The sequence below is a fragment of the Macaca mulatta genome, chromosome 14 (genome assembly GCF_049350105.2).
Source record: "Macaca mulatta isolate MMU2019108-1 chromosome 14, T2T-MMU8v2.0, whole genome shotgun sequence".
Taxonomy (NCBI): Eukaryota; Metazoa; Chordata; class Mammalia; order Primates; family Cercopithecidae; genus Macaca; species Macaca mulatta.
The window spans coordinates 47,576,923-47,604,399 of record NC_133419.1 but is presented as its reverse complement, the minus strand read 5'-3'; the positions used below and the strand labels follow the sequence as shown (position 1 = coordinate 47,604,399).

The window sequence follows — 27,477 nt, the reverse complement described above, 5'->3', positions numbered from 1 at the left end:
GAGTCCTGTGCCCCACCAAAATGAGACTAATCTAAAGAAGGAGGAAGATAGGGAACAGGGATTTAACACAGGAAAACGGTATAGAGAAGTCATCAGGTAACCATGGTGCAGGCCTAGAGTAACCATTTCAGAGTGGAACAGAAAGGCAGAACCCCAGAGTGGCATGTGGTGAAAGTGGGGATGGGGAGACTGCTGAAAGAGTTGACATCTTCGACCATGTTGCAAAGCGTGTAAGAGGTGTTTTACAGATGTTTTGGAGGCATTTGGGAACAATTAGTAATTGGTATATAGAAAGTCAATTAAAGGAAGGGAAAAATAAACAGGCAAGTTTAACTCCAAGAAAAGAAAAGTCTAGCATAGGAACCATATCATGATATATTACTTGGCTTAGCAGTGAGAACAGTATTTACACTACTCATAATAATAGACTAATGACTTAACTACAGGTGGGGATGGAGGGAAAGGAAATGAAGGTGGTGGTATAAGATAATTAAATGTTTATTTATAAGGAAGCAACAGATAAAATTTATTTTAAAATTGATATCTTAAATAGACATTTAATTTAAAAATACAGAGATAGACACCCCAAAATAATTCAAAATGGTTGGCTCCAGAAATCAGACAACAGAATGGGAAAAGATGAGGCAGAAATTGCCATTATTAAGGCTTTTAGTATTTTAAAAAATTTTTAACTCTGTACATAACACTATTTTGTAATAAACAAAAGGTAATCTAATTTAAAAGTGCATGCTCCAGAATCAGATAACCTGGCTCCAATCCTGGTTTCATCACATATGAGTTTAAGATCTTACTATGTTTAGCTTTTCTGAGCCTCATTTTCCTCATCTGTAGAACAGGGTTACATGTTAAGCGTACAGAAGTGTACGTAAGATACACACACAGTGGATGTAAGAGTGTGTGTAAGAGCTTAGTGAAACAGTGTAAGAGCTGAGCCTGGCACTTGGCATACAGTAAGTTCCCTAAGGAGGAAGAAGGGATCATCATGAGATGGTCAGATCACCTCAACTTTGTTTCAAGAGTGAAGGCTAAACCCTCTCCACCCTAACATACACAATAATCAGGTAGCAAGCAGTGAGGGCAAGGACCATTTCCTATGTCCTCTCACTTCATCCACAAGGCTTAGCTTCATATCGTATACCCAGGAAGAACATTTCCAGTAATACATGTCTGTGGCATTGACTTAAGAATAGAGGAGCAAGAGAGATGACAAAGAGGGCCATATGGGAAGCAAGGCGAAACACCAGAAAGAGCACTGAAGTGAGTCAGAGGAAACAGAAACAGACACTCTGAGCACCTACTCTGTGCCAAGAGCTTTTCCATAAACCACATAATTCGCTCCAATGACACGTACATACAGAAGCTATTATTATCTCAGTCTTTAAGGATGAGAAACCCACAGTTTAGAGAGGGTGGCAATCTTGCCCGTGGTCAGATATTAAGATATTAAGCAGCAGAGCTGGAAATGGAACCCATGACTTCCCAACTTCAAGACCTCATCCCCCTTATACTACATTATGCTGGTTGGGGCAAATCATGCAACCCTTCTGAGATTCCATTTCCCCACTGTACAGTAGGGATTATACTTTCTCTGAGAACTTCAGAGTTACTGTGAGAATGAAAGAAGTTGATGAGTCAAAGTGCCTGATACACTATGAAGCAGTGAGCACACATGAGGACCTACTGACACATGCATGCGTGCCACAAGGGCTACACTGTGGAGCTTCCTAAGTCAGCTGTTTGGCTTGGTTGTCATGGGAAGAGAAAAGGGCTGGCTTTGGCTTAGGCCTGGAGTTGCAACTAGAATCGGGCAGAATCTGGGCCAAGGAGTCTGATGGGGATTCTGGAGCCACAGTCAGACTGTAAATCATGACATCCCCCATCCAATAGGTCAGTAGCAACTTGTCTCGGCTAAAAAGCACAAACTTACCAAATTAATATCTTATAAAGCCACAAGATTAAACCCACTGCCATTCCTCCCAGGTTTCTCTGTTGAACAGTACTAGCTTCTAAAAATAGATCAAATCAAGTCATTTCTCTGCTTTAAAACCTTTCCTGCACCTTCACCCCACAGGATGAAGTTCCAGTTTCTTAGCCTGACATTAAAGCCTTTATGACCTGGTCGTAGCCATCACTGTAGCCTTGTCTCCCACTGCTCTGCTCCCCTCCAGATGCCCTCATTTCCCCCAGGTTGCCATGCCTTCTCCATACTTTTGCTCATGTTGATCATATTCCCTGGAATACCTTTCTCTTCTTCATACCCATCCTTTAAGAACCACTTCAAGCACCATCTCTTCTAAGAAGCATTCCCTAACCCCATGTTAGGATGAAGGTGTGAATTTACGGCTGAATAAAACAGTTTCAAAGTGAGAGAGCTAGTAGAGACCTCAAAGATTACCTTACGCAATTCTCCTATTTTATCCATAAAGAAAAGGAGGCCTGTAGAAGAAAGTGGCCTTCCCAAGGTGTCAGCAGCTTGTCTAGTACTCAGGTATCCTGTCCCAGTACTCTTCCTATTGCATGATACAGCTTCTTAATGAATGAATTCATGAATAGACAAATAGGCAAACCGAATGTTGCTAAAGTACTGCCCAGGGACAGCATGGTGAATGAATAGTCACAGCTGTTCTACATTTAAGGGCTTTAGGTGCACCCAGGAGGAACAGAAGATTCCAGAGGTAAGAGGCAGCAGGGACAGCAGTCACAGGACAGGTGATACAGAGGGGCACCAGCATAGGCTGAGGCCTGTGGATGCTGAGAAGCAATACTGTGAGTCTGGGTTTTGCAGATACAATGGTGCTGCCCAGGCTCAGGAAGCTAGTATCTGTCTAAGGAAGGACAGAGCAGGCTCATGGGCGGACTGCTTGGCCATTGTCCAAGCTGCCCAATGCCACATGTGGTCATCCCCTAGGTGCTATGCTCTGGGAGATAGACAAAAGGATGGGACTGGCCTCCGCCCCTACAAACAAGTACCATCAGTAATGCTAGCTCTGCTGTTGCTTTCTCCTGTCTTCCAAAGTCACATGTGTATTAAAAGTTCAGTTTATGCTGTTTGATATGCTAATTAACCTAAGTCAAACCTCTGCAGGGAGCAGCAAAAGAAGCAGCAAGTGCAGACCTTGCAGTCAGCAGACCTGACCTTAGTTTGAATTCTGGGCTCTACTTCTTTGAGTCTCCATTTTCTCATCTGAAAAACGGGGACAATTTCTATCTACTTTCTACCCTGCATGGTGATAACTAAATGAGATGATATACACAAAATGCTTAGAATAGTATCAGCACTTTGTACTTAACTACATCACTTCAGTTTTACTCTGTAAAAAGATATTATCCTTTAAAGAAAAAAAGTTTTATCTGCTATAATTGTCAACTTCTAAAGAATCTTCCTAAATAACCCACGATAGTTCTACACTGTCTAAACAATAAAGTCAGTGCCCTTCAGCATGCTGTTGGAGACTTGGTCCTAAGCTGTTTTGCTAGTTGGCCACTTGTCCCTCAACCATGATTCACACTTTAGAGCCTTCTTTCCCTTTGCTCATGCTTATCCCTCAGCACAGAATGCTGCTCTTTACCCTTCCTCCACTCAGGAGCCACCTCTTCCACAAGGATTTCCAAAATTAATCATTCTTACGTCTTCATTCTTTCTCCTAGTTCTTATCATGGTCTGCTTTGTATGCATTCATTCATTCATTTACTCAGTATTTAAGTGCAAAGTATGTGCCAAATTTAATTTCCATAGCTCTCTTTCCCACTAAATGTGAGTTCCATGAATGTGACTACATGAATGTGAATTCCATGAATGCTGTATTCTTCCACAGCATCCATAATACTACATGGCACATCATCAGCCACTAGTAAGCTGAAGGAAGAGAATGAGAAAAATATTGCATATAATGTTCATTCAGTATTTAACAAACACATGAAGCACCTATTGCATGCAAGGCAAGTATAGATGGTCTGAGTCTATGAAGATGTTCAATACAGTTTGTGGACATGAAGACAGACTTTGAGAGTTGCAGAAGACTTTAGAAATTGTCTAGTCCAGCTCCCACATTTCCCAGACAGGGATTCCAAAGGCCCAGAGAACGAGAGTAACTGCCTAGGATAACACAGAGTTATCACCATAACTCTAGTTATGGTGCACAGTGGAAGGCTGTCTCTAACTTGCTCTAATTCTTTGTATTTCCCTCTTTGAGTTCACATTAGATTTACTTTTGCCAGGTCTCAAACCTCCTGAGTAACTGTAAACAAGTGCAGTGGGTCACCAATGCAGTTTCTGCCACTGTAAGCAACCCTAAAAAGGACCAGAGCATTGTGCTAAACAGGTGGTCAACCTTGTGCCTAAAATGACCAGCATGAAAGAGTAATTTAGCAAGTATGGGAGCCTCCTCAACAGCCTAGCACCCTCACCTGTGGTGTCATACAGAACGACTCCTCAACTCCTGTGGAGTGATATAAATGCTGCTTCTTTAGGAACAGTGAAAAATCCACCTTGATTGAGAGGTAAAAAGTTACATCTTGGGTTTGAAGCTATGCCTTGAAAATATATGACTTAACAGAAATGTGACTTGAGCAATAAGCAAGATTCCGTAAAAATATCTATATTTATTGTGAAACATCTTTTTTATTTATTTTTTTATTTTTTTATTATTATACTATAAGTTCTAGGTTACATGTGCATAACGTGCAGGTTTGTTACATATGTATACTTGTGCCATGTCGGTGTGCTGCACCCGTCAACTCGTCAGCACCCATCAACTCGTCATTTACATCAGGTATAACTCCCAGTGCAATCCCTCCCCCCTCCCCCCTCCCTGTGATAGGCCCCGGTGTGTGATGTTCTCCTTCCCGAGTCCAAGTGATCTCATTGTTCAGTTCCCACCTATGAGTGAGAACATGCGGTGTTTGGTTTTCTGTTCTTGCGATAGTTTGCTGAGAATGATGGTTTCCAGCTGCATCCATGTCCCTACAAAGGACACAAACTCATCCTTTTTTATGGCTGCATAGTATTCCATGGTGTATATGTGCCACATTTTCTTAATCCAGTCTGTCACTGATGGGCATTTGGGTTGATTCCAAGTCTTTGCTATTGTGAATAGTGCCGCAATAAACATACGTGTGCATATGTCTTTATAGCAGCATGATTTATAATCCTTTGGGTATATACCCAGTAATGGGATGGCTGGGTCATATGGTACTTCTAGTTCTAGATCCTTGAGGAATCGCCATACTGTTTTCCATAATGGTTGAACTAGTTTACAATCCCACCAACAGTGTAAAAGTGTTCTATTTCTCCACATCCTCTCCAGCACCTGTTGTTTCCTGACTTTTTAATGATTGTCATTCTAACTGGTGTGAGATGAAACATCTTTCTTAAATGTAAAAGGTTTATCTCATATCTGGCCTGTTGGAGAGGAAAATACGGTGCCCCAACCAGCCAGGTGTGGTAATGGCAACGAATATATCAGTTCCAGAGCTGGGAAAGGCAAGACCTGGGACAGAGCACTGGTAACCAAGAACTAAAAAACTGTTGTTCCCACCTATGAGTGAGAACATGCGGTGTTTGGTTTTCTGTTCTTGCGATAGTTTGCTAGGACTCGGGAAGGGAAACATCATACATTGGGGCCTATTATGGGGGGGAGGGGGGAGGGGGGAGGGATTGCATTGGGAGTTATACCTGATGTAAATCATGAGTTGATGGGTGTTGACGAGTTGATGGGTGCAGCACACCAACATGGCACAAGTATACATATGTAACAAACCTGCACGTTATGCACATGTACCCTAGAACTTAAAGTACAATAATAATAAAAAAAAAAAAAAAGAATATAACTAGATTGTAACACAAGGGATAAATGCTCAAGGGGTTGGATACGCCATTCTCCATGATGTGATTATTACGCATTGCATGCCTGTGTCAAAACATTTCATGTATCCCATAAATATATACACCTACTAACTATGTACCCACAAAAATTAAAAATTAGAAAAAAACAAAAAAAAAAAAAATAAAAAATAAATACAATAGGAAAAAAAAAAAAACTGTTGCTTTGCCTTTAGTTGCTGTCTCCCCGTTTGGCAAACAGCTCAAGCAACCACTTGAGAAAGCCCCTTGAAAACCAGGCACAAGGCCGGGCGCGGTGGCTCACGCCTGTAATCTCAGCACTTTGGGAGGCCAAGGAGGGCGGATCATGAGGTCAGGAGATCAAGACCATCCTGGCAAACACGGTGAAACCCCGTCTCTACTAAAAATACATAAAATTAGCCGGGCATAGTGGCAGGCGCCTGTAGTCCCAGCTACTCTGAGGCAGGAGAACGGCGTGAACCCAGGAGGCGGAGCTTGCAGTGAGCGGAGATTATGCCACTGCACTCCAGCCTGGGCAACAGAGTGAGACGCCATCTCAAAAAAAAAAAAAAAAAAGAAAAAAGAAAACCAGGCACTATCTCCTTCTGAATAGCACAAGCTAGACTTGAGTGCTAGTCCTAGCTCTGCTACTGACTAGCTGTGCAATTTTGGGTAATGCCTTAGGGCTGCTCTGGTAGCAACAGGACCCAGAAGGCAGCCAAAGAATTCAATAAATAGTTTTGAGATAATTGATCAGCCATTTAAACAACTGCGAGGCTGAATGCACACCTGAGTTATAACAGGATAAATTCCAAATGGATCGAAGATTTAGATGCCAAAAATAAAACCATAAAAATATAGTCATGTAACACATCACCATGTTTTGGTAATATATACAACAGTAGTCCCATAAGATTATAATGGAGCTGAAAAAATTCCTATTGCCCACTGCCATAGTAGTTGTGATAATGTTGTAACACAACACATTACTCACGTTTGTGATGATGCTGGTGTAAACAAAACTACTGTGCTTCTAGTCATATAAAAGTCTAGCACATACAATTATGTACAGTATGTAATCATGCTTGATAGATGAATGACTATGTTACTGGTTTATGTATTTACTATACTATACTTTTTATTGTTATTTTAGAGTGTATTCCTTCTACTTACTATTTTTTTTTAAGTTAACTGTAAAAATACCTCCTAAAAGTCAGGTCCTTTAGGAGAGATATTCCAGAAGAAGGCATTGTTACCATTGGAGATGATGGCTCCATACATGTTACTGCCTCTGAAGACCTTCCAGTAAGACAAGATGTGGAGGTGAAAGACAGTGATATTGATAATTCTGACCCCGAATAGGCCTGAGCTAATGTGTGTGTTTGTGTTTTAAACAAAAAGGTTTAAAAAGCAAAATAATTATAATAATAATTTAAGAAATAGAAAAAAGCTTATAAAATAAAGATATTAAAAATATTTTTGCACTGTATACAATGTTTGTGTTTTCAGCTGTGTTATTACAAGAGTAAAAAAGATTTTTAAAGTTCAGAAAGCAACATGTTACAGTAAGCTATGGTTAATTTTTGTTTGAAGAAAGAGAGTTTTTATGTGTAATTTAATGTAGCCTAAGTGCACAGTATTTACAGCCTAAGTGTATAGTGTTTATAAAGGCTACAGTAGTATATAATAAGGTCCCGGGCCTTCATATTCACTCATCACTCACTCACTGACTCACCCAGAACAACTTCCAGTCCTGAAAGCTCCATTCATAGTAAGCACCATATACAGATGTACCATTTTTAATCTTTTGTACCATATTTTTAATGTTTAGATACATAAATACTTACCATTGTGTTACAAGTGCCTACATATTCAGTACAGTAACATGCTGTCCAGGTTTATAGCCTAGGAGCAACAAGCTAAGCCACACAGCCTAGGTGTGTCCTAAGCTATACCATCTAGCTTTGTTAAGTACACTTTATAATGCTTGCACAATGACAAAATTATCTGACGACACATTTCTCAGAACATATCCCCCCTTTTGAGTCTTTGAGGGAGTCTTGCTCTGTCACCCAGGCTGGAGTCCAGTGGCAGGATCTTGGCTTGCTACAACCTCCGCCTCCCTGGTTCAAACAATTCTTGTGCCTCAGCCTCCCAAGTAACTGTGATTACAGGCATGTGCCACTAAGCCCAGCTAATATTTTTGTATTTTTAGTAGAGACGGGGTTTCACCATTGTATTAGTCTGTTTTCACACTGTTAATAAAGACATACCCAAGACTGGGTAATTTATAAAAGAAAGAAATTTAATGGACTTACAGTTCCCTGTGGTTGGGGAGGCCTCACAATTGTGGCAGAAGACACGGAGGAGCAAGTCACATCTTACATGGATGGTGGCAGGCAAAGAGAGAGCCTGTGCAGAGAAACTCCCCTTTTCAAAACCATCAGATTTCGTGAGACTTATTAACTATCACAAGAGCAGCACAGGAAAGACCTGTCCCTGTGATTCCATTACCTCTCACCATGTCTCTCCCACAACACATGGGAATTCAAGATGAGATTTGGGACACAACCAAACCATATCATTCCGCCCCTGGCCTCTCCTAAATCTCATATCTTCACATTTCAAAACCAATCATGTTTTCTTAACAGTGTCCTAAAGTCTTAACTCATTTCAGCATTAACTCAAAAGTTCACAGTCCAAAGTCTCATACGAGACAAGGCAAGTCGCTTCTGCCTATGAGTCTATAAAATCAAAAGTAAGTGAGTTACTTCTTAGATACAATGGGGGTACAGGCTTTGGGTAAATATAGCCATTCAAAACGGGAGAAATTGGCCAAAACAAAGGGACCACAGGCCCCATGCAAGTCCAAAATCCAGTAGAGTAGTCAAATCTTAAAGTTCCAAAATGATCTCCTTTGCCTCCATGTCTCACAGCCAGCTCATGCTGATGTAAGAGGGGCGTTCCCATGGTCTTGGGCAGCTCTGCCCCTGTGGCTTTGCAGGGTGCAACCTCCTTCCCAGTTGCTTGCACGGGTTGGCACTAAGTATCTGTGGCTTTTCCAGGTGCACAGTGTAAGCTGTCAGTAGATCTATCATTCTGGGGCCTGGAGGATAGTGGCCCTCTTCTCACAGCTCCACTAGGCAGTGCCCCGGGAGGGAGTCTGTGTCGGGGATCTGACCCCACATTTCAGTTCTACACTCCTCTGGCAGAAGTTCTCCATGAGGGCCCCACCACTGTAGCAAAATTTTGTCTGGGCATCCAGGCATTTCCATACATCTTCTGAAATCTAGGCAGAGGTTCCCAAACCCCAGTTCTTGACTTCTGTGCACTCACAGGCTCAACACCATGTGAAAGCTGCCAAGGCTTGAGGCTTGTACCCAGTGAAGCCATGGCCAGGGCTCCACATTGGCCCCTTTCAGCCACAACTGGAGTGGCTGGGACACAGGGCACCAAGTCCTTAGGCTGTACACAGTAGAGGGACCCTGGACTCAGCCCAGAAAACCATCTTTTCCTCCCAGGCCTCTGGGTCTGTGATAAGAGGGGCTGCCATGAAGACCCCTGACATACCCTGGAGACATTTTCCCTATTTTCTTGGGGATTAACATTTGGCTGCTCATTACTTAGGCAAATTTCTGCAGCTGGCTTGAATTTCTCCTTAGAAAAATGGGATTTTCTTTTTTATCACATCATCAGGCTGTAAATTTTCCGAACCTTTACGCTCTGTTTCCCTTTTAAAACTGAATGCCTTTAACAGCGCCCAAGTCACCTCTTGAACGCTTTGCTGCTTAGAAATTTCTTCCACCAGATACCCTAAATCATTTCTCTCAAGTTCAAAGTTCCACAAATCTCTAGGGCAGGGGCAAAATGCCACCAGTCTCTTTGTTAAAACACAGCAAGGATCACCTTTACTCCAGTTCCCAACAAGTTCCTCATCTCCATCTTAGACTACCTCAGTCTGGATTTTATTGTCCATAGCATTATCAGTATTTTGATCAAAGTCACTCAACAAGTCTCTAGGGGGTTCCAAACTTTCCCACATTTTCCTGTCTTCTTCTGATCCCTCCAGACTGTTCTAACCTCTGTTACCCAGTTCCAAAGTCACATCCACATTTTCGGGTATCTTTTCAGCAGCACCCCACTCCTGGTATGAATTTACTGTATTAGTCCATTTTCATGCTGCTAATAAAGACACACCTGAGACTGGGCAATTTACGAAATAAAGAGGTTTAATGGACTTACAGTTCCACATGGCTGGGGAGGCCTCACAATTATGGCAGAAAGCAAGGAGGAGAAAGTCACATCTTACATGGATGGTGGCAGGCAAAGAGAGAGCTTGTGCAGGGAATCTCTCCTTTTTAAAACCATCAGCTCTTGTGAGACTTATTCACTGTCAAGAAAACAGCACAGGAAAGATCTGCTCCCATGATTCAATTGTCTCCCACAAGGTCACTCCCCAAAACACGTGGGAATTCAATATGAGATTTGGGTAGGGACACGGCTAAACCGTATCAGTCATGTTGATCAGGCTGTTCTCAAACTCCTGGCCTTAAGTGATCAGCCTGCCTTGGCTTCCCAAAGTGCTGGGATTACAGGTGTGAGCCACTGACCCTGGCCACGTATCCCCATTTTTAGGCAATGCATGACCATACTAGAATAAAATATAAAGAAAGACCATTATACTCTGGAGTAGAGGAGGATTCCCTGACTCAAAATCCAAAAGCCGTACAGGAAAAGACTGATACATTTAATCTATAGTAAAAGAAAAGGTTAGGCCGGGCGCAGTGGCTCAAGCCTGTAATCCCAGCACTTTGGGAGGCCGAGATGGGCGGATCACGAGGTCAGGAGATCGAGACCATCCTGGCTAACACGGTGAAACCCCGTCTCTACTAAAAAATACAAAAAACTAGCCGGGCGAGGTGGCGGGCGCCTGTAGTCCCAGCTACTCGGGAGGCTGAGCCAGGAGAATGGCGGGAACCCGGGAGGCGGAGCTTGCAGTGAGCTGAGATCCGGCCACAGCACTCCAGCCTGGGCGACAGAGCGAGACTCCGTCTCAAAAAAAAAAAAAAAAAAAAAAAAAAAACAAGAAAAGGTTGTATGGCAAAGTATTAAGGACAAAATAAACAAAAACATTAAAAACAAAAGATAAAAAGCTGGGAAAATACATTTGCAATTCAAATCACAGAACAATGCCTAATGTCCCTAACATGTAAAGAACACCTAGACATTTATTAGAAAAAGACTAACAATCCTTTTTCTATTCAGTTGTTTTAAAAAAACAAAAGGCTGTCTTAGTCCTTCTGGGCTGCTATAACAAAATACCTTAGACTGGAAAATGTATAAACAATAGAAGTTCTGAAGGCTGGGAAGTCCAAGATCTACGTACTAGCTGATCTGATGGTACATAGTGAGGGCCTGTTCCTTTTAGATGGCACCTTTTAAATGTCCTCACATGGCAAAAGGGGTGAACAAGCTCCCTTGGACCTCTTTTACAAGGATACTAATCCCGTTCTTGAAGGTAGAGCCCTCATGACCTAATCACCTCCCAAACACCCCACCTAATGCTATCACATTAGGGAATAAATCTCAAAATAAAATTTTTTGAAAGACACAAACATTCAGACTCTACAGCAAAGGCAAAGGATACTGAGGTAGAAAAAATAATGGCCTCCTAAATGTCCTAATTCCTAGAGCCTATAAATATGTTTTATTACACAGCAAAGGGGAACTGAGTTATCAGATGAAATTAAGGTTGCTAATTAGCTGATATTAAGACAGGGAGTGATATGGTTTAGCTGTGTCCCCACCCAAAATCTCATCTTGAATTGTAATACCCATAATCCCCAGGTGTCAAGGGAGAGACCAGGTGGAGGTAATTGAATCATGGGGGCTGTTTCCCCCATGCTATTCTTGTGATAGTGAGTAAGTTCTCGTGAGATCTGATGGTTTTATAAGGGGCTCTTCCCCACTTCATGTAGCACTTCTCCTTCCTGCCTTGCTTCCCCTTCACCTTCCACCATGATTGTAAGTTTCCTGAGGCGTTCCCCAGCCACGCTGAACTGTGAGTCAATTAAACCTCTTTCCTTTATAAATTATCCAGTCTTAGGCAGGTATTTACAGCAGTATGAAAATGTACTAATACAGGGAGATTGTGCTGGATTATCCAGGCAGGGCTGATGTAATCAGAAGGGTCCTTAAATGTAGAAAAGGGAGGCAGAAGAGTCAGTATCAGAGTGATGCAGTAGGAGAAAGAAAAGTCATGGCTTGAAAAGCCATGGCTGTGTTTGAAGATGGAAGGGGTCACAAGTCAAGGAATATAGGTAGCCTTTAGTAGCTAGAAAGGGCAAGAAAATGAATTCTCTCTGGAACTTCCAGAAAGGAATGAAGGCTGCCGACAGCTTGATTTTAGCCAAGTGAGACCCATCTTAGATTTCTGACCTCAAACTTGAAGATAATACATTTGTCTTGTTTTAAGCCATTAATTTTAAGGTAATTTGTTACAGCAACAATGAATAAACTAATATGGGTGTGGAAAACTCTTCATAAAGGAGGAAATATAAATAGTTCTTGAACATATAAAAAGATGCTAAACCTTCATTTACAATAATTAAAATTAGACAGATTAAAAAGGCCACAATAATCTTAAAAAAGAACAAAGTAGGAGAGCTTATAATGCTAGATATCAAGATTTATTATAAAGTTACATTAATCAAGCTGGTGTGCTACTAGTACACAAAAGGAAAAACAAACTAATAAAAAAGAATCTAAAAGCACATTCACATATACATGCAGTCTCTTGATTTATAACAAAGATGCCTCCACAATTCAATGGTAAAAAATGAACTTTTCAATAAATGGTTCTAAATGTTTTAAAAAACTAATTTGGGATGGATTTTAGGACTAAATACCAAAGGCAAAATAATAAAGCTTCACAAAGAAAACATAGGAGAATACTTTCATGATCTTGGAATGGGTAAAAATGTCTTAAATAGGGCACAAATACCTCAAACCATTAAAGGAATGGTCAATAAACTGGACTTCATTAAAATAAATATTCATCAAAAGAACAATTAAGAAAGTAAAAGAGTAAGCCACTGGCTGGGAGAAGATGTTTACAATACATATATTCAACAAAGGACTGGAATCTACAAGATATAAAGGATGCCTACAAGTCACTAAGAAAAGCATAGACAAAAACCCAACTCAAAACGATGGGCAAAGGCTTAAAGTCTTTGGATTTGACAAAAGAAGCCATCCAAATGGCCTATAAGCATACAAAAAGGTACTCCACATCATTAGTTATGAGAGAAATGCAAATTAAAATCAGAGAGATTCCATACTGCACATTCAACAGAATTGCCTAAATCTATAAGATAGAAAATTTCTGGTGAGAGTATAGGACAAATGAACTATCATATTGCTGGTGGGGGTGTAAACTGGTGCAACTACTTTAAACAGTTGCGCAGTATTTACCAATTATAAACATGAACTAGAATTCCTAGTCTTAATCATGCACCCAAGAGAAATAAATGTATATGTCTACCAAAAGGCGTGTATAAGAATGTACATAGCATCCCCAAACTGGAAACAACCCAAATGTTCAACAGTTAAATGGTTAAGTAAGTTGTGATATAGTTATACAGTAGAATATTACCGAGCATTATAAAATTACTGCTGCACACAACATGAATGATTCTTACAGACACAATGTGTTGAACAAAAGAAGTCAAACACCATTCATATGAAGTCCAAACAAAGGCATCTTTGGAGACAGAAGTCAGAAGAACGCTTACCTCTGGGGGTGGGTTATAGGCAGAGATGGAGCGTGAACTAGTCTTCCAGGGTGCTGGAAATGTTCTATATCTTGCTCTGGGTGGTGTTTTCTTAAGTATATACATATGTAAAAATTCATCAATCTGAACGCTTAAGATTTGTGCACTTTACTGTATATTTTATACTTCAACTTTAAAAGATAAACAAAAACTACCCTGAGTAGTTGCTTACCTATCAGACTGGCAAAAATCCGAGTTTCTTAACATATCCTATTAGGGAGACTGCAATAAGTAAGTACCCTTACACATTGCTAGCAGGAGTGAAAAATGGCATAGCCCCTATGGAGGCCAATTTTGAAGTACATTGCACAATTACAAATATATTTATACTTTGACACAGTAATTTCACTTCTAGGAACTTACCCTATAACTATACTCTCCTACACATGAAATAACATATATAGAAGGTCATTCACTATAGTGTTGCTTAAATAACAAAAGACTAGAAATTACATAAATGTCCATGAACAGGGCACTAGTTAAATATATCAAGGTACATAGGAACATTGGAATATTAAATAACTGTAAAAAAAAAAAAAAGAGCTAGGACAGCTTTTATACTGATATGGAAAGATCTCCCAGAAAAATCGTTGAGAAAAATCAGGCACTGAGAAATGAGCATAGTATGCTGCCATTTATGTAAAAGGCAGGATAAAAACATATCTTAGTATTCACTTACATATGTAAAAGGACACTAGAAGGATACAGAAGAAACTAGTAACAGGCTTTAGCTGCACATGTGGTAGAAGGGTTTTGGGGAACTGGAGAGAGGGAGATAGCATGGAAGGGAGTTTTTCTTTTTTTTTTTCTTTTTTTTTTTTTTACCAGACATTCTCAAATATATTTATTAAATTATCATGTATAACCAAAATAAGCTTTTTTTTTTTTTTCAAAGAAAATTTGGCACTACTTTTATTATTTGACAATGCTGCCCATGTACTTGAATATGTCAAATAAGCCCAGTTATTTTAGTATCTCTCTTTTTTTTTTTTATTTATTATTATTATACTTTAAGTTGTAGGGTACATGTGCATAACGTGCAGGTTTGTTACATATGTATACTTGTGCCTTGTTGGTGTGCTGCACCCATCAACTCGTCATTTACATCAGGTATAACTCCCAATGCAATCCCTCCCCCCTCCCCCCCCTCCCCATGATAGGCCCCGGTGTGTGATGTTCCCCTTCCTGAGTCCAAGTGATCTCATTGTTCAGTTCCCACCTATGAGTGAGAACATGCGGTGTTTGGTTTTCTGTTCTTGTGATAGTTTGCTAAGAATGATGGTTTCCAGCTGAATCCATGGAGTTTTTCATTTTAAACACTGAAACAAAAAGACGAAATACTCCTCTCTGGTAGCGTTAAAAACAGGCCAGACCATCACCAGTCTGCAGGAAGGCAGCATCGGGTAGTAGTCCACAGGCTCTGAAATTAGAGGCGTGGGTAAAAAACCTAACACACAAATTCTTCCTACTTGCGTGACCTGGGCAGGGTAAATTGCTCACCTTCAGCTTCATTTTCCCTTACCTAGAAGATGGGATTAACCAGAGTACCAGCTTATCAATTTGCTGTGAGGATTAAATGGGATGAGATAGGTAAAGTATTTACATTCTGCCTATCTTGTTGTGCATAGAAACATACAAGTTTGTATCTGCCTCTAAGCTCTCTACAAGGCCCTAGGGTATGGAGATATCACCTCTCAAAGGAATATCCAGTGCCAAAAAAAGTTATTTCTTTATATTTCTATTAAGTTCTTACATGAAATTGCTTGATAGTTTCATGCCAAGGTCAGATGTTCTGCCATACATATTATAAAGGTACAATGGTTCAACAGTTGAAAATCATCTGTGAAATGAAAAAAAAATCTATGCATATATTATAGCTCCAATTTAGTAAAAGAATTGGCTCTGCTTGGAGGAGGAGGAGGAGGAGGCATCACACTTCCCTGCCAATAACCAACCCTTTAACAATGGCTGTCTGGCAAGCCTGAGTGCTCCAGGAAAAGGCCACCAATAAAATCCTTCCAAGGTCTGCGTGGAGCAGGGAGAGAGGAAACGCAGTCAGCTCTTTTTCCTCCGCAGGAAGGGAAGACAAAACTGCACATCAGGGGAGAAGGCAAACAAATTGCCAATTCAAGCCAAAATAAGCTGCTCCTGATGGAAGCACAACAGCTGGAGCCAATTCATCCAGACACAGAGGTGAGGGGCCTGAAAACAGAGCTGGATCTGGGGACCCTGCCTCTGAAAGGCAGGGATCTTCTCAGCAAGTGATGGCCACGTGCCCTCACTTCACCTCAGCCTATGCCCACAAATGGGAGTTAGCCAGTGAGCTTTGTCAGATGTGGAAAGAAATCCTAAGTGGAAAGGAAGAAAGCGAATTAGTGAAGCAGCCAAGTGGACAAGCACCTGTGGAGCACCTATGACATGGCAGGTACTGAGCATGCACTTGACATACATATGCCATTGGGAAGAACAGCTTCTCGGAGTGGGTATCAGGGTGTCGATTTTACAAATGAGGAATCAGGCTCGGTGAGGCAGAGTGATTGTAGAAGGCACATAGGTAGAGAATGCCCAAGCCAGCCATGGTCAATGGCCTCAGCTCTCTCTTTTCTGATTGTCACCTGAGTCTGTCTATGCTTAGCTCCAACAGTTCTTAGTCTAAAGCAGGAACTCATACCACTTCACCATTCTGTTTAGCCATGGGGGCACCTGGTGGCAAAGACAAAACATGTCAAGAGAAACTTAATTGGAAAACTAAGGAAGTAACTAAACCAAATTTCAAAAGAAGTGAACAAAGAAACCCAGAAGCACATAAAGCAGCAGAGTAAAATTTCCATCTTCGCAAGAAACTGAAATGTGGCTTCCATGGGGCTTGCCTCAGGCTGGAACATGCAGGGCCTGAGTTCCTGTCTGGGACAATGAATAGCAGAATCCTGTCTTTGAACAAATCTGGGCTAGCACTGTTTCCAGGGCTGTTTGGATGTGCAGATTCCCCAATGGGAACCCCAGGCTCCAGTTTACAAATCCATCCTGCAGCTATGCTGAGATCTTGCCATGGACCCTGATATCCAGGCTGGGAAAGACACTTCCTTCTCTAGCTCCTGAGGTTCCTACCCTGGCCTCAGGCTTATAATTATTTCCTTCCTTGAGGTCTTAATATAGAATAATAATAATAATAGCAGCTAACATTTATTGAGTCTTTACTTTTGTGTTAGGCATTGTTCTTAGCACTTTACCTAACAACCTTATGAAGTCAATAATAATATATCCCAGATGAGGTGATCAAGACACAGAGAAGGTACGTCACTTATACAGGTTACACAGCTCGTAAGTGGAGGAGACAGCTGTACTATCTAACTGTAGGACCAGTTCAAACCAATTAATCACTGCTTAAGTTACAGGTAATGCAGAGCCAAAGTTACCTGGCATGCTCAGGAGAAAAGCTTTAGCAACCTAATTGTTACCATCACCAGCCTGGCCAACCAGCTGCACTGGCATTACCTGGGATTAGTTTAAAATGCCACAAAACCTTGACCCACTCCCAGGTTGGGGAGATTGATTTGAGAGTTGCCTCCCTGTCTCCTTGTCAATTGACTCACAATAAAGCTTTTTTCTTTGCTCAAAGCCAGTGTCACAGTATTTGCTTCTGTGTGCACTGGGCAGTGAGCCCATTGCTCAGGTAACACTGCTACTTATCTCTACGACCTGTTTAACCCATTTAACCTCTGAGCCTGTTTTGTCTCTAAAGCAGATACAACAAATATACTTGGAGGAATTGTTTCCATTAACCCAAGACAGAGTAGGTTCTCAATCATGTCCTTTCACCATTCTCTGTTTCACCTCCCTTTCCAAGTTGATTCATCTGTCACACACTCATTAGACATTAAGGTTGCTTCTACCCTTGGGCAAAGTTTGATTGATTTATGTTATCTTCTAGTCTATTCTATAACTATTTTGTGCCTTTTACATGTGGGACACAGCACCAGGCACTGAAGGGCTAGAGTTCAGGAAATGACACTGAAGGCAGGGAAATCCCTCTAAAGTAGGCAAAGGCAGTAGGGTTGAGGGGAGGAGCTCAACCCATGGGAAACACGGCTTTAAGCTGGTAGGAACTCTTCTTCACCTGCAACTTGTCTCCCTCATGCTGGCCTCCTGGCAGGGCTAACAGGCAGCTTCTTGTAGCTTCCTGTTTCAAAGCCTGCACCCTGCAGAGCACCCTCTCAGGGCCTCATTCCTCCAGTGATGGAGAGCTTCTTCCTCCTGGCTGGCAGGCAGGTACATACGTGCAGAGCCCTGTGCCTGCACTCACCTTTCCTGACTCTGAAACCATTATTCAGCAGTCTGTGAGCCAGGTCCCAGGCACTGGGGATACAACGGAAAATAACAGGTCTGCCCTCAAGTGCTCGCCAGCATGCCCTATTCTCCCACTGCCTCTGATGGCCTCCACACAGGTAACACTGGACACATCTTTCCAGAATGTCATTGTTTCTCTCCCAACAAAGAAATATTTCACTAGAACAGTTACACTAACAAGTATTTCTCCCCTCCCCCTACCTAACCAAGAGAAAAGAGAAACCAAAGGAATTTATATCTGCCAGGTATTTCACATAAATTATCTCACCTAATCACAATAATCCTGAAAGGAGGAATTATTATCCCCATTACAAAGATAAGAATATGGACGCTCACACAGTGATGGAACCAGTTTGAATCAAGGCTGTCTGCAGAGTCTTTGCTCCTTCTACAGCCCCAGGCTGCCTACATCAGCTCAGCCTGTCGCTTTGCTAGCTCTGACCCATTCCTTCATCTGGATTTTGTGTTTTCACAAATTTAGATTCCCTGCAATCTTCTTGTTTGTGTTGGTCCCAGGGGAAGCCGACCTCTCCCAGTCCAGTGATAGCAGTAGCAGCAATGTCCTAGGCACTGCCTTTGACTCTTTGATTAGCTTATCTTAATTACAACCAGGCTAAAGCAGTTCCGGTATAAAGTATCTGGTCCTGCTGCAAAGCATGCAGGTTTGCTGTTACATTTTCTAGCTCCTTCTCTAACTCCAGCCCCTGTTACTCCCCACCTCCTCTGCTGTCTTTGGTTCTGCCTCTTTGTACATCATGTTTGGGCCTGCAAAGTAGTGCTTCACACTACTGCCACCCCAGACAGCCAAGCCAGTCTAGCTTAATTCAGAAAAGAACGTGTGAGTCTCTGCTAAGAGCCACGCACTGCTTTAGGTGCTGTGAATAGGCAATAAATGAGGAAAACACAAGGGCCTTGCCTGGTAGAAGTTCAAAGTTAGAAGCTAGGAGACAGGAGTGGCCAGGAACAGAAATTATTGACAGAAGTCAGTCAGTGGTGGGGTTGTAACAAGAGTCCTAAAATATCAGAGCTGGAGGGAAACTTGGTTTTCTGTTTTAACTTCTCCATTTACAGCTGGGGAAACTAAAGCCCAGAGGAGGGCAATTACTTTAACACATAACACCAGGTAATAATAACAAACATTACCAAAGTCCCTACTAGGAGTTAAGTGCCATTCTATGTGCTTTGCATATCTTAACTCGTCCCTTCAACAACACTATGAGGTAGGCACTATTGCCCTCCCCATTTTAAAGATGAGCATAGAGAAGTCAAATACCTTGTCCAAGTTCACATGGCTAGTAAGTAGAAGTATGTACTGAACTCAGGCAGTCTGGCCCTACACTGCAGTCTCTTTAATGTACTGTGAGATGGAAACTGAGTCTACCTGTGGAAGTAAAGAGAAGGCTTCTTGAATGAATAGATCTAATTATGAAAACACTAAACTGTGATTATCCAGGGCCAACTAAGAGGAAGCCTCTATTAACCAGAGGTTTGAGTCCAGCTGGGAGCTCCTGAGTGCCACTAAATACAAGGCAGCGAGGGCAGTGAGCAGAGCCGCATATTTCCAAAGAAAGAGCCAAACAAATAGGAAAGAACTTTTGAATGGGGATTTATTCAAAAAACCAGAAGCAGTCCAATCATTCTTCCTTTTTATGTCTGGCTTTCTACACATGATGCCCCTCAGCCTGTGAGTTCTTTAATATGCTCAAATGCCACTTCCCAGGCAGGGAGACCAGCTCAGGTACCTTAAAAAGATGCTCAATGATATGAATTGAAATATTCAGAAAAGGAGCTTCTAGTAAACCCTTGGTCAACCAAGGATTTCCATTTTCCCCAATCTCCCCTAAAACATGCATGAGCACACGCACCATGGCTTTTGGTTAACCAAAAGTCTTCTCCAATTCTGCCACATGACTTTCAGAAGAAACAGTTATCAGTATAAAAATTACTCACCAATTACTGCCAAATTATGCTCTGAGCCACAAGAGACCTGTAAAAAAAAAAAAAAAAGAAAGAAAGAAAATGGATAGATATTTCAGTCAGTATATTTTATAATCATAGTTCTTTTCTAATGACACTAACATCCATTTTTGGCAAAATTTAGGAAGGAAATAGAAAGGAGCATCACATACAAAAGTTAAGATTGTAATTACAACACATTCACAGCTACGTAAAAAGAGAAAATAAAGAAATACAGAATGGAAAGTCATCAGATATTAAAGTTGTCTTTAGCTAGTGAGACCATGAGTAATTTTTTAAATCCTTTCTTCCTTTTACTTTTTGTATTTTTCAAACTTTCTATAACGAGCATATGTTACTGTAAAAATGGAAAGATAAGGCAATAAAGATAACAGTTTTTGAAAACTGAACTAAAAAGACCATCACTCTCATATGGACTGATAAAATGAGCAAAGAATTCAGTGGAAACAGACTGGTCCGTGGAGAAATGTTTGACTTTTTCTCATCTGTCCACTATCCCTTTCACCTACCAGCCACACAAACTATCTGTAGTTCTTTCAACATGTCATGTTCTCTCACACCTCTAGCCCCTTGCACATGCTTGTTCCTCTACCCAGAATGTCCTCTCCTCTACTGCATACCTAAAAAATTTCTACTTATCCTTTAAAATCTCAAAGTATCTACTAAGACTCCTTTGCTGTTGCGTCTAGGTAGACTCAGGTGCACCTGTCCTTATGCCCTTAAATGTACCCCCACCGTAGCAACCATCTTGTTGCCTTTTATCATTGTTTCCTGTTCTTATGAGACTACATGTATTTTGAGAACATGGTTGAGTCTCATTCACCTCTGTATTGCACGGATGGATTGGACAAGGCCTGGGACTCAGTTAACATCTGCTAAATGAGGGAATGAATGAAAGAACAAAGTACATAAAAGAACAAATACTTAATACATAAAAGACAGTTTTTGGCTTTCTGAATCCAGGGTTTCCAACCAGTGAGAGATACTTCTTGCCCTTCAGTCTCCATATGTCTCAACCGCTAGCAGGAGGAAGTGACTGGGAATACAAAGGCATAAATGGTTCCCTAGGACTAATTAAGAGGAGCTCTGGACTTTGGAGAATTATCCTGTGACCTTTATCAGGATACTCACTTTAGCTCCTTGCAAGAGGAATGTTTCAAGTACTCTGGAATGTTAATGCTGGAAGGGCCCTGGAGATACCCTACATTATGAGGAGAAGATGGAGGCTCAGGAGGGAGAAATAACTTACCGCAGGTCCCAGGCAAGTCTGTGACAAAACTAAGACTAGAGCCACCACTCTATCCTCTACTTCTATGAAATCAACTTTTTAAATCCACATATGAGTGATTCCTTATTGAATGAGATCATGTGGTATTTGCCTTTCTGTGCCTGACTTATTTAACTTAAAGTAATGTCTTCCAGGTTCATCCATGTTATTATATATGACTACAGTTAATATATCAGATTCTTAAAAAATGATGAAAATAGATTTTGTTTTCTCACCACAAAAATGACAACTATGTGAAGTAATATATGTTAATTAGCCAGTTTAGTCATTCCACAATGCATACATATTTCAAAACATCATGTTGTATACAGTAAACATATACAATTTTATCTGTCAATTAAAAAAATAAAATAAAAAACTAAGACTAGAGTCACTCTGATTCCCTTAATTCTCCCACAAGTTCCTTTGGTAGTGTTTCTCATTCTTTCCCAGTGAAAACCACTTGTAAGTAATATTCAATGGTTCTTAGCGCAGGCCCCTGACAGCGTAGCTCAAAAGGCATTTGAGTATTAGAAGCCAATCTGCATATTCATAGGTGAGAAGCGGCAGCAAGGTTTCCTAGGCTTTTTCCTGTATAGAAGCTGTGCTTCCCAGATCCCAGTTTCCAAAGGGAAAAGGTTACACACACTTTAGTGGACTCCCTGACAGTGCTTATTTGCCAGTAAGTATCTCCAGGTTGTTTAGTCTCTGAGCTCCTTTGAGGCTGGCTCTGTGTCTGATTGACCTGACGGCTCCCACTATGCCTCACTCAGGACCATATACACAGCACAAGTTCATTATATGCTTCCTGGCTGTAATGAGGCTGGTTCCCTAGGTCTGTTACAGGAAGCTATTTAGATTGAAGAATTGGAAAAAACTCAGATGTCTAACAATTGGGAAATGCTTATGTAAATTATGGTAGAGCCACCTGATGGACTAATATGCAGCCTTGGAAAACGATGCTTATAATAAGAAAATATTCATATGAAAAATTACATAAAAATTGTATATATAATATGATCTCAACTCTATAACAAAGTGTGAATAAGAATGACTGGAAGGAGATACAACAAAATGTTAACAATGAGTATGATTTTTCTTTTTCTTTTTTTCTAAACTCTGAATTTTATAAACAATTTTTATAATTAGGAAAAAATCTATTAAAAACAAGAAAAAATAAGTGTAATGCAGTTACCACCATGGAGGAAAAAAACCCACCTGGGTATAAAATATACATGTGATAAAATCAGAAATGTTTAGAAGTAGTGGGGGAAAAGGATTTGAAGGAAATTTAAATTACAAGGGTAGCTGCATCATGGTGGTAAGATTGTAAGATATTTTTTCTACTATTCTCTATTTTCCAAATATTATTTAACTATGGTGGCAGTAGTAGTGGTGGCTGGGGCAACAGTAACTGTAGGAATTAAAGTCAGTATATATTGAGGATTCATATGTGCCAGGTGTCATGCCAAGGTACTTTATAAACATTATCACATTTTAGTCATTACGACAATCTTTTCAGGTAAGTTCTACTTTCTTATCTTAGACATAAGGAGACTGAGGCTCATACATATTAAATGATCTTCACAGCTAGACAAGTGGCAGCAGCAGATCTAAAACCCAGGTCTGCCTGATCTCCAAGCTAGTGTTCTTTACTGCTACATCATGTTATCTTTGCTATTGTTTTAAAGTTATTTTATTTTACAAAATGCAGAGAGAGAAAAGCCCTACTTCTGACTGCCGGGGTTCACCCTGGGGCTGTGACTGTAGAGCTGACCAGCCTTGAGGACTGGGGCTTCCAGAAACAAGCCATTGACAAATGTCAGTATCAGACAGCACATTAATGAAAGAGACAGTGATGAATGGATTTTGTCAAACCAATGTAGAGCTTGAAGCTCAAAGTTCCCCACTGCTTCTTGCTGTCTGTGTGCTGGCATAGAGGTCAGGCGACTGAACACCACAGGCCGCAAAATCCAGTGTTACACTCCCTCAGTGAAACTGTATCAATGACCATATGCTTCATAATGCTCCTGTCTGCATCTACCCACTGCTCAGTTGCAGGCAGCTTTCTAGAAGACGCTATTAACAATGGCAATGCACCCAGGAGAAAAGAGATTCAGGACCGGGAAGCTAGGTGAGTCCCAGGTCCTCCCCTTTCTGGCTCTGAGACCTAAAGGGCAAGGTATCTGACTTGACCTCTTGGGCCTCAGTGTTCTGAGGTGTAAAAAGTAAACAGTGTCTTCCCTGCCTGCCTTACAGAATTGCTAGAGGACAAATGAGACAATTTATCCTCTTACAGCCATGCATCCCACCTTCTTCATGCACAAATCTGACCATGTCATGTCCATGTATAAAACCTTCACAGGATTCCAGCGTTGGTAGGGTAAAGCCTAAAACATCTTACAAGGCCCTCATGAGTAGGTCCCTGTTTACCTCTCTGGCCTCATTTCCTCCCTCTGCTACTCAGAACCCTCAACCCAAATAACATAATCCTTTTGTTCTATTCACATCACATCACTTTTTCTCTAAGAACATGATGCAATTTCAGGCCTTTATGCATGCTATGCTCCTTGCCTGAAATTCGCTTTCTCCCACTGTCTACCAAGGTAAATCTTTTAAGACTGCTCAGCCGGGTGTGGTGGCTCACATGTGTAATCCTAGCACTTTGGGAGGCCAAGGCGGGGGGGATCACTTGAGGTCAGGAGTTCGAGACCAGCCTAGCCAACATGGTGAAACCCCGTCTCTACTAAAAATACAAAAATAATTGGTGGGGCATGGTGGCGGGTGCCTGTGATCCCATCTGCTCAGGGGGCTGAGGCAGAAGAATTCCCTGAACCTGGGAGGTGGAGGTTGCAGTGAGCCAAGATCACGCCACTGCACTTCAGCCTGGGCAATGGAGCAAGACTCAATCTCATAAAAAAAAAAAAAAAAAAAAAAAAAGACTGCTCAAACAACACCTCCTGGTAAAGCCTTCCCTGACTTCTTCGGCAGAGCCAGCTGCCCCACCCTGGCTATTCCCACAGCACTATGTATCATGGCCCTTATCACACTACGATGTCTGTTCACAGACTGTGCATGTTAGGTTCTCTGTCTCTCAGACATCCAGAAGACTGCCTGCTCAGTAGTGTTTCTGCCACAAAATCTAAGTGTAGGTCATGGGGGTGAGGAGGTGGCAGTGCAAAGAGAAGGGACTCAGGGAAGGTATATGATCCCAAAGCAAGTATGAGCAGCAGTGTGGCCAATCCAGTCCAATTGGAGACTGACCCTGACATGCACAATGCGGGCAAGAAGGAGAGAGCATTAGAAGGATACAGCATGAAGATGCTGGGGGCACTGAAAGCAGAGAAGCGTTCTTCTGGCAACTCCAGTACAGCAAAGCACAGAAGACTATAACAGAAGTCAGTTCTAGGAAACAGGACCCCACTATAGAAAAATCAGGTTCCAGCTTGCTGACTGGGGCCTTCTGGAGAAGGGGGACACAACTCCCCAAGAGTAAGGGGTGAGAAGCAAAGGTGGCTGTGGAGAGCTGCTCTGTCTTAATGCTTCCCAGACATGAGAGAGGTCTGCTCTGTTCAGGGACCTCAGCCCACGAAGTCAGAGCTGCAAAAAACAAATTCCAAACCCCCACTGCCACAGGGATAAGATCTCCCACCCACCCACCAGGCTAGACTTCATCAGTTCTTGCAAGGCCAGTTAAAACTTTCCTAGGGGTGGTGTCTTAGAAAATACAGCTGGACCAGGGCAAGAGCTGACTAATAATATGCTCAGTAAATACATGCTGAATGCATTAATGAGTTAAACAAATGAAAAATTTAAGCAAAAATTTGATGAATGTGAAAATGTTTGCCAACTGTTGGATGTGAGTACTTTGGTTCTCAACAGTACAGTTGTACCTGTTTGTAAAAACAGCTGACTGGCTCTTATAGAATACTTATAGGCCAGGCACTTGGCTAACTACTTTACCTATATTATTTCATACAGACTTACACAAAACCTAAGATATTCTTTTGTTACAACCATTTTACAAATGAAGCTGCTGGGGTTCAGAGAAGCAAGGTAACTTGCCCAGTGTTTCACAGCTAGTGGAGGTGTAGGATTCTGTGATCCTTCAGGTTCAAGCTTTCTTCCTCAAAACGGTATGTACCCTTCCTTTTCTCATATAAGATGGAAATAAACTACCCATCCAGTTCCCTTACATCTGGCAAGCCCAGTGCCATGGATGTAAGGCTGGGAGAGCCCTAGATTTACAGGGCCCAAACAACATCCTGACTGGGGCTAGGAGGGCCCACCTCTGGAAAGATCAAGGAGCTGTTTCCAGGGATATTTCTTAAGGGGAATGGCTGCAAAATGGCAACAAAGTTCTGCCGCCTGCCCTCCTCATGGATATCCCTTGGCGAGAGAACGTCGCCAGATTGTTCAAATCTGAATATTCTAAATGGGGAAATCGGGGCACAGAAGACTGGGGTGGGAAACGAACACTGGGTTGCGGACCAGAACTCAGGGTCAGGTACGCCAAGGAGAGGAAATGAGACGAGGTCAGCTCCATGCCACCAGCCAGGGCCCGCTTCCCTCTACCGGAGAGTGGTAGCCAGCCGCGGCCCAAAGGCCACCCAGGGTGCTAGGTGGACAGCGAGGCCTGCCGACTGGTTCTCGCCCCGCGCCAATGAGTCCGGGTGCCTTCAAGTGCTTTGGCAATGGGGCGTACGTGCGGAGATGCGTGATGGCCAGGGTGGAAGGGGAGTAACAGGGTTTAGGCTGGTATGGCACTGGGCTATGCTCTGTGCCTCACTGCGAGCCCTTGGCAGGCACAGCCGCCAGGGTGGGAGAAGTGTGCCAGAAGCAGCTCCAGAATGGCAGCCCCAGCTGGCTGGGCAGCCTGCGCCGCCAGGGTTAACAGGTCAAGGGAATGGGTGTCTCGGTGCCCCTTTGCTAGAGCTCTGCCCAAACCCAGTTTCCATCTGTGTATCTCTGGGGTGACAACCAGAATTTCCAAACTATTAAACACAGTGCTTGGAAGCTGGGCATGTTTTACAGGCACACTGCAATCCAGTGAACCACAAGAGTTCCACCCCTAAGCTCAGAAATAGTCCCAACTGGGGAAGGCCACCGCGACACCAGAGAAGCAGTACAGCTGTTTGCTTCTGGAAGCACCTAGCCTTACAAAGCTATCTTTAACTCTCTCTGTGGGCTTGAATTTGTATTTTATTTCATATATATGTACGAAATAAAATGAAGGCACATTGTATGTATGCCTGTGAAAAAACAGTGAGGCTTGAACTAGGTTCTGCTATCTTCCAGAGAAGTTGGGGTGAGAAGAAAAGAGCTAAAGTTTGGTTAAGTGCCTGGATGCCAAGCATGTGACATTATAGAATTTCACTTTACCTGCAATACCTCCCATCCTCACAGCCACTCTGAGAAGTGGGAATCTGTCTCCCTACATAGCAGGCCAGCAAACCCACTCAGACCAGTTAAGTCACTGGTCCCAGGTCTGCTTTGGTGCAAAGTCTGTAAGCTAACTCACTATAGACATCGCCTCCTCCTCTTCTGATACTGGTACCACAGCGTCCCTGTCACAAAGGCTCAAACTCTCAAGTGACAGTTCTAACTCTTTTCCTTATCTCTCTCCTACCCTTATATTTAGGCTGTCTCCAGATCCTATTAATCCTGCCTTCTCAACGGTTCTCAAATCTGACTTATTTCCAGCTGCTATCATCTTAGTTTAGTCCTTTTTGCCTCAGTCTGAAGTCTTAACAACCAATGACTTGAAGCTTTCTTCTCACCATAATATCATGATCTGATCTGTTTTTGTTTTTGTTTTTAGAGACAGGGTCTTGCTCTATCACCCAGGCTGGAGTGCAGTGGTGTAAACACAGCTCACTATAACCTTGAATTCTTGGGCTCAAGCGACCCTTCTGCCTTAGCTTCCTGAGTAGCTAGGACTACAGGTACACACCACTATGCCTGGCCAATTTCTTTTTTACTTCTTGTAGAAACAGGATCTCATCATGTTGTCCAGACTGCTTGAACTCCTGGCCTCTCAAAGTTCTGGGGTAACAGGCATGACCCACCATATGTGCATGGGCATGATCTGATTTCTTTTTAATTAAAGTTGTCACAGTTATCAAAGTCTCATTACTGTTTAACACACATTTTACCACTCCTTTCCTACATAAACCCTCCAACCCAGCAAC

The 27,477-nt window shown here is 42.0% G+C and overlaps 1 protein-coding gene across 20 annotated transcripts in view; it reads right to left on the bottom strand.

Moving 5' to 3' along the window:
• SERGEF (secretion regulating guanine nucleotide exchange factor) overlaps positions 1 to 27,477 on the bottom strand; it is a 235,620-nt gene that overhangs the window by 71,565 nt on the left and 136,578 nt on the right. For 14 of the 20 annotated variants that reach the window (XR_013403975.1, XR_013403973.1, XR_013403974.1 and 11 more), the window contains one exon: positions 19,993 to 20,029. Coding sequence is in view for 14 of the 20 variants with exons in the window: in XM_077963146.1 (XP_077819272.1) it covers positions 19,993 to 20,029 (37 nt within the window). In the remaining 6 variants the exon portion in view is untranslated. Of the gene's footprint in view, positions 1 to 14,661; positions 15,116 to 19,631; positions 19,785 to 19,992; positions 20,030 to 27,477 lie in introns of those variants that run through there. The other 6 variants (XM_028833583.2, XM_077963145.1, XM_028833582.2 and 3 more) reach the window with 2 other exon arrangements.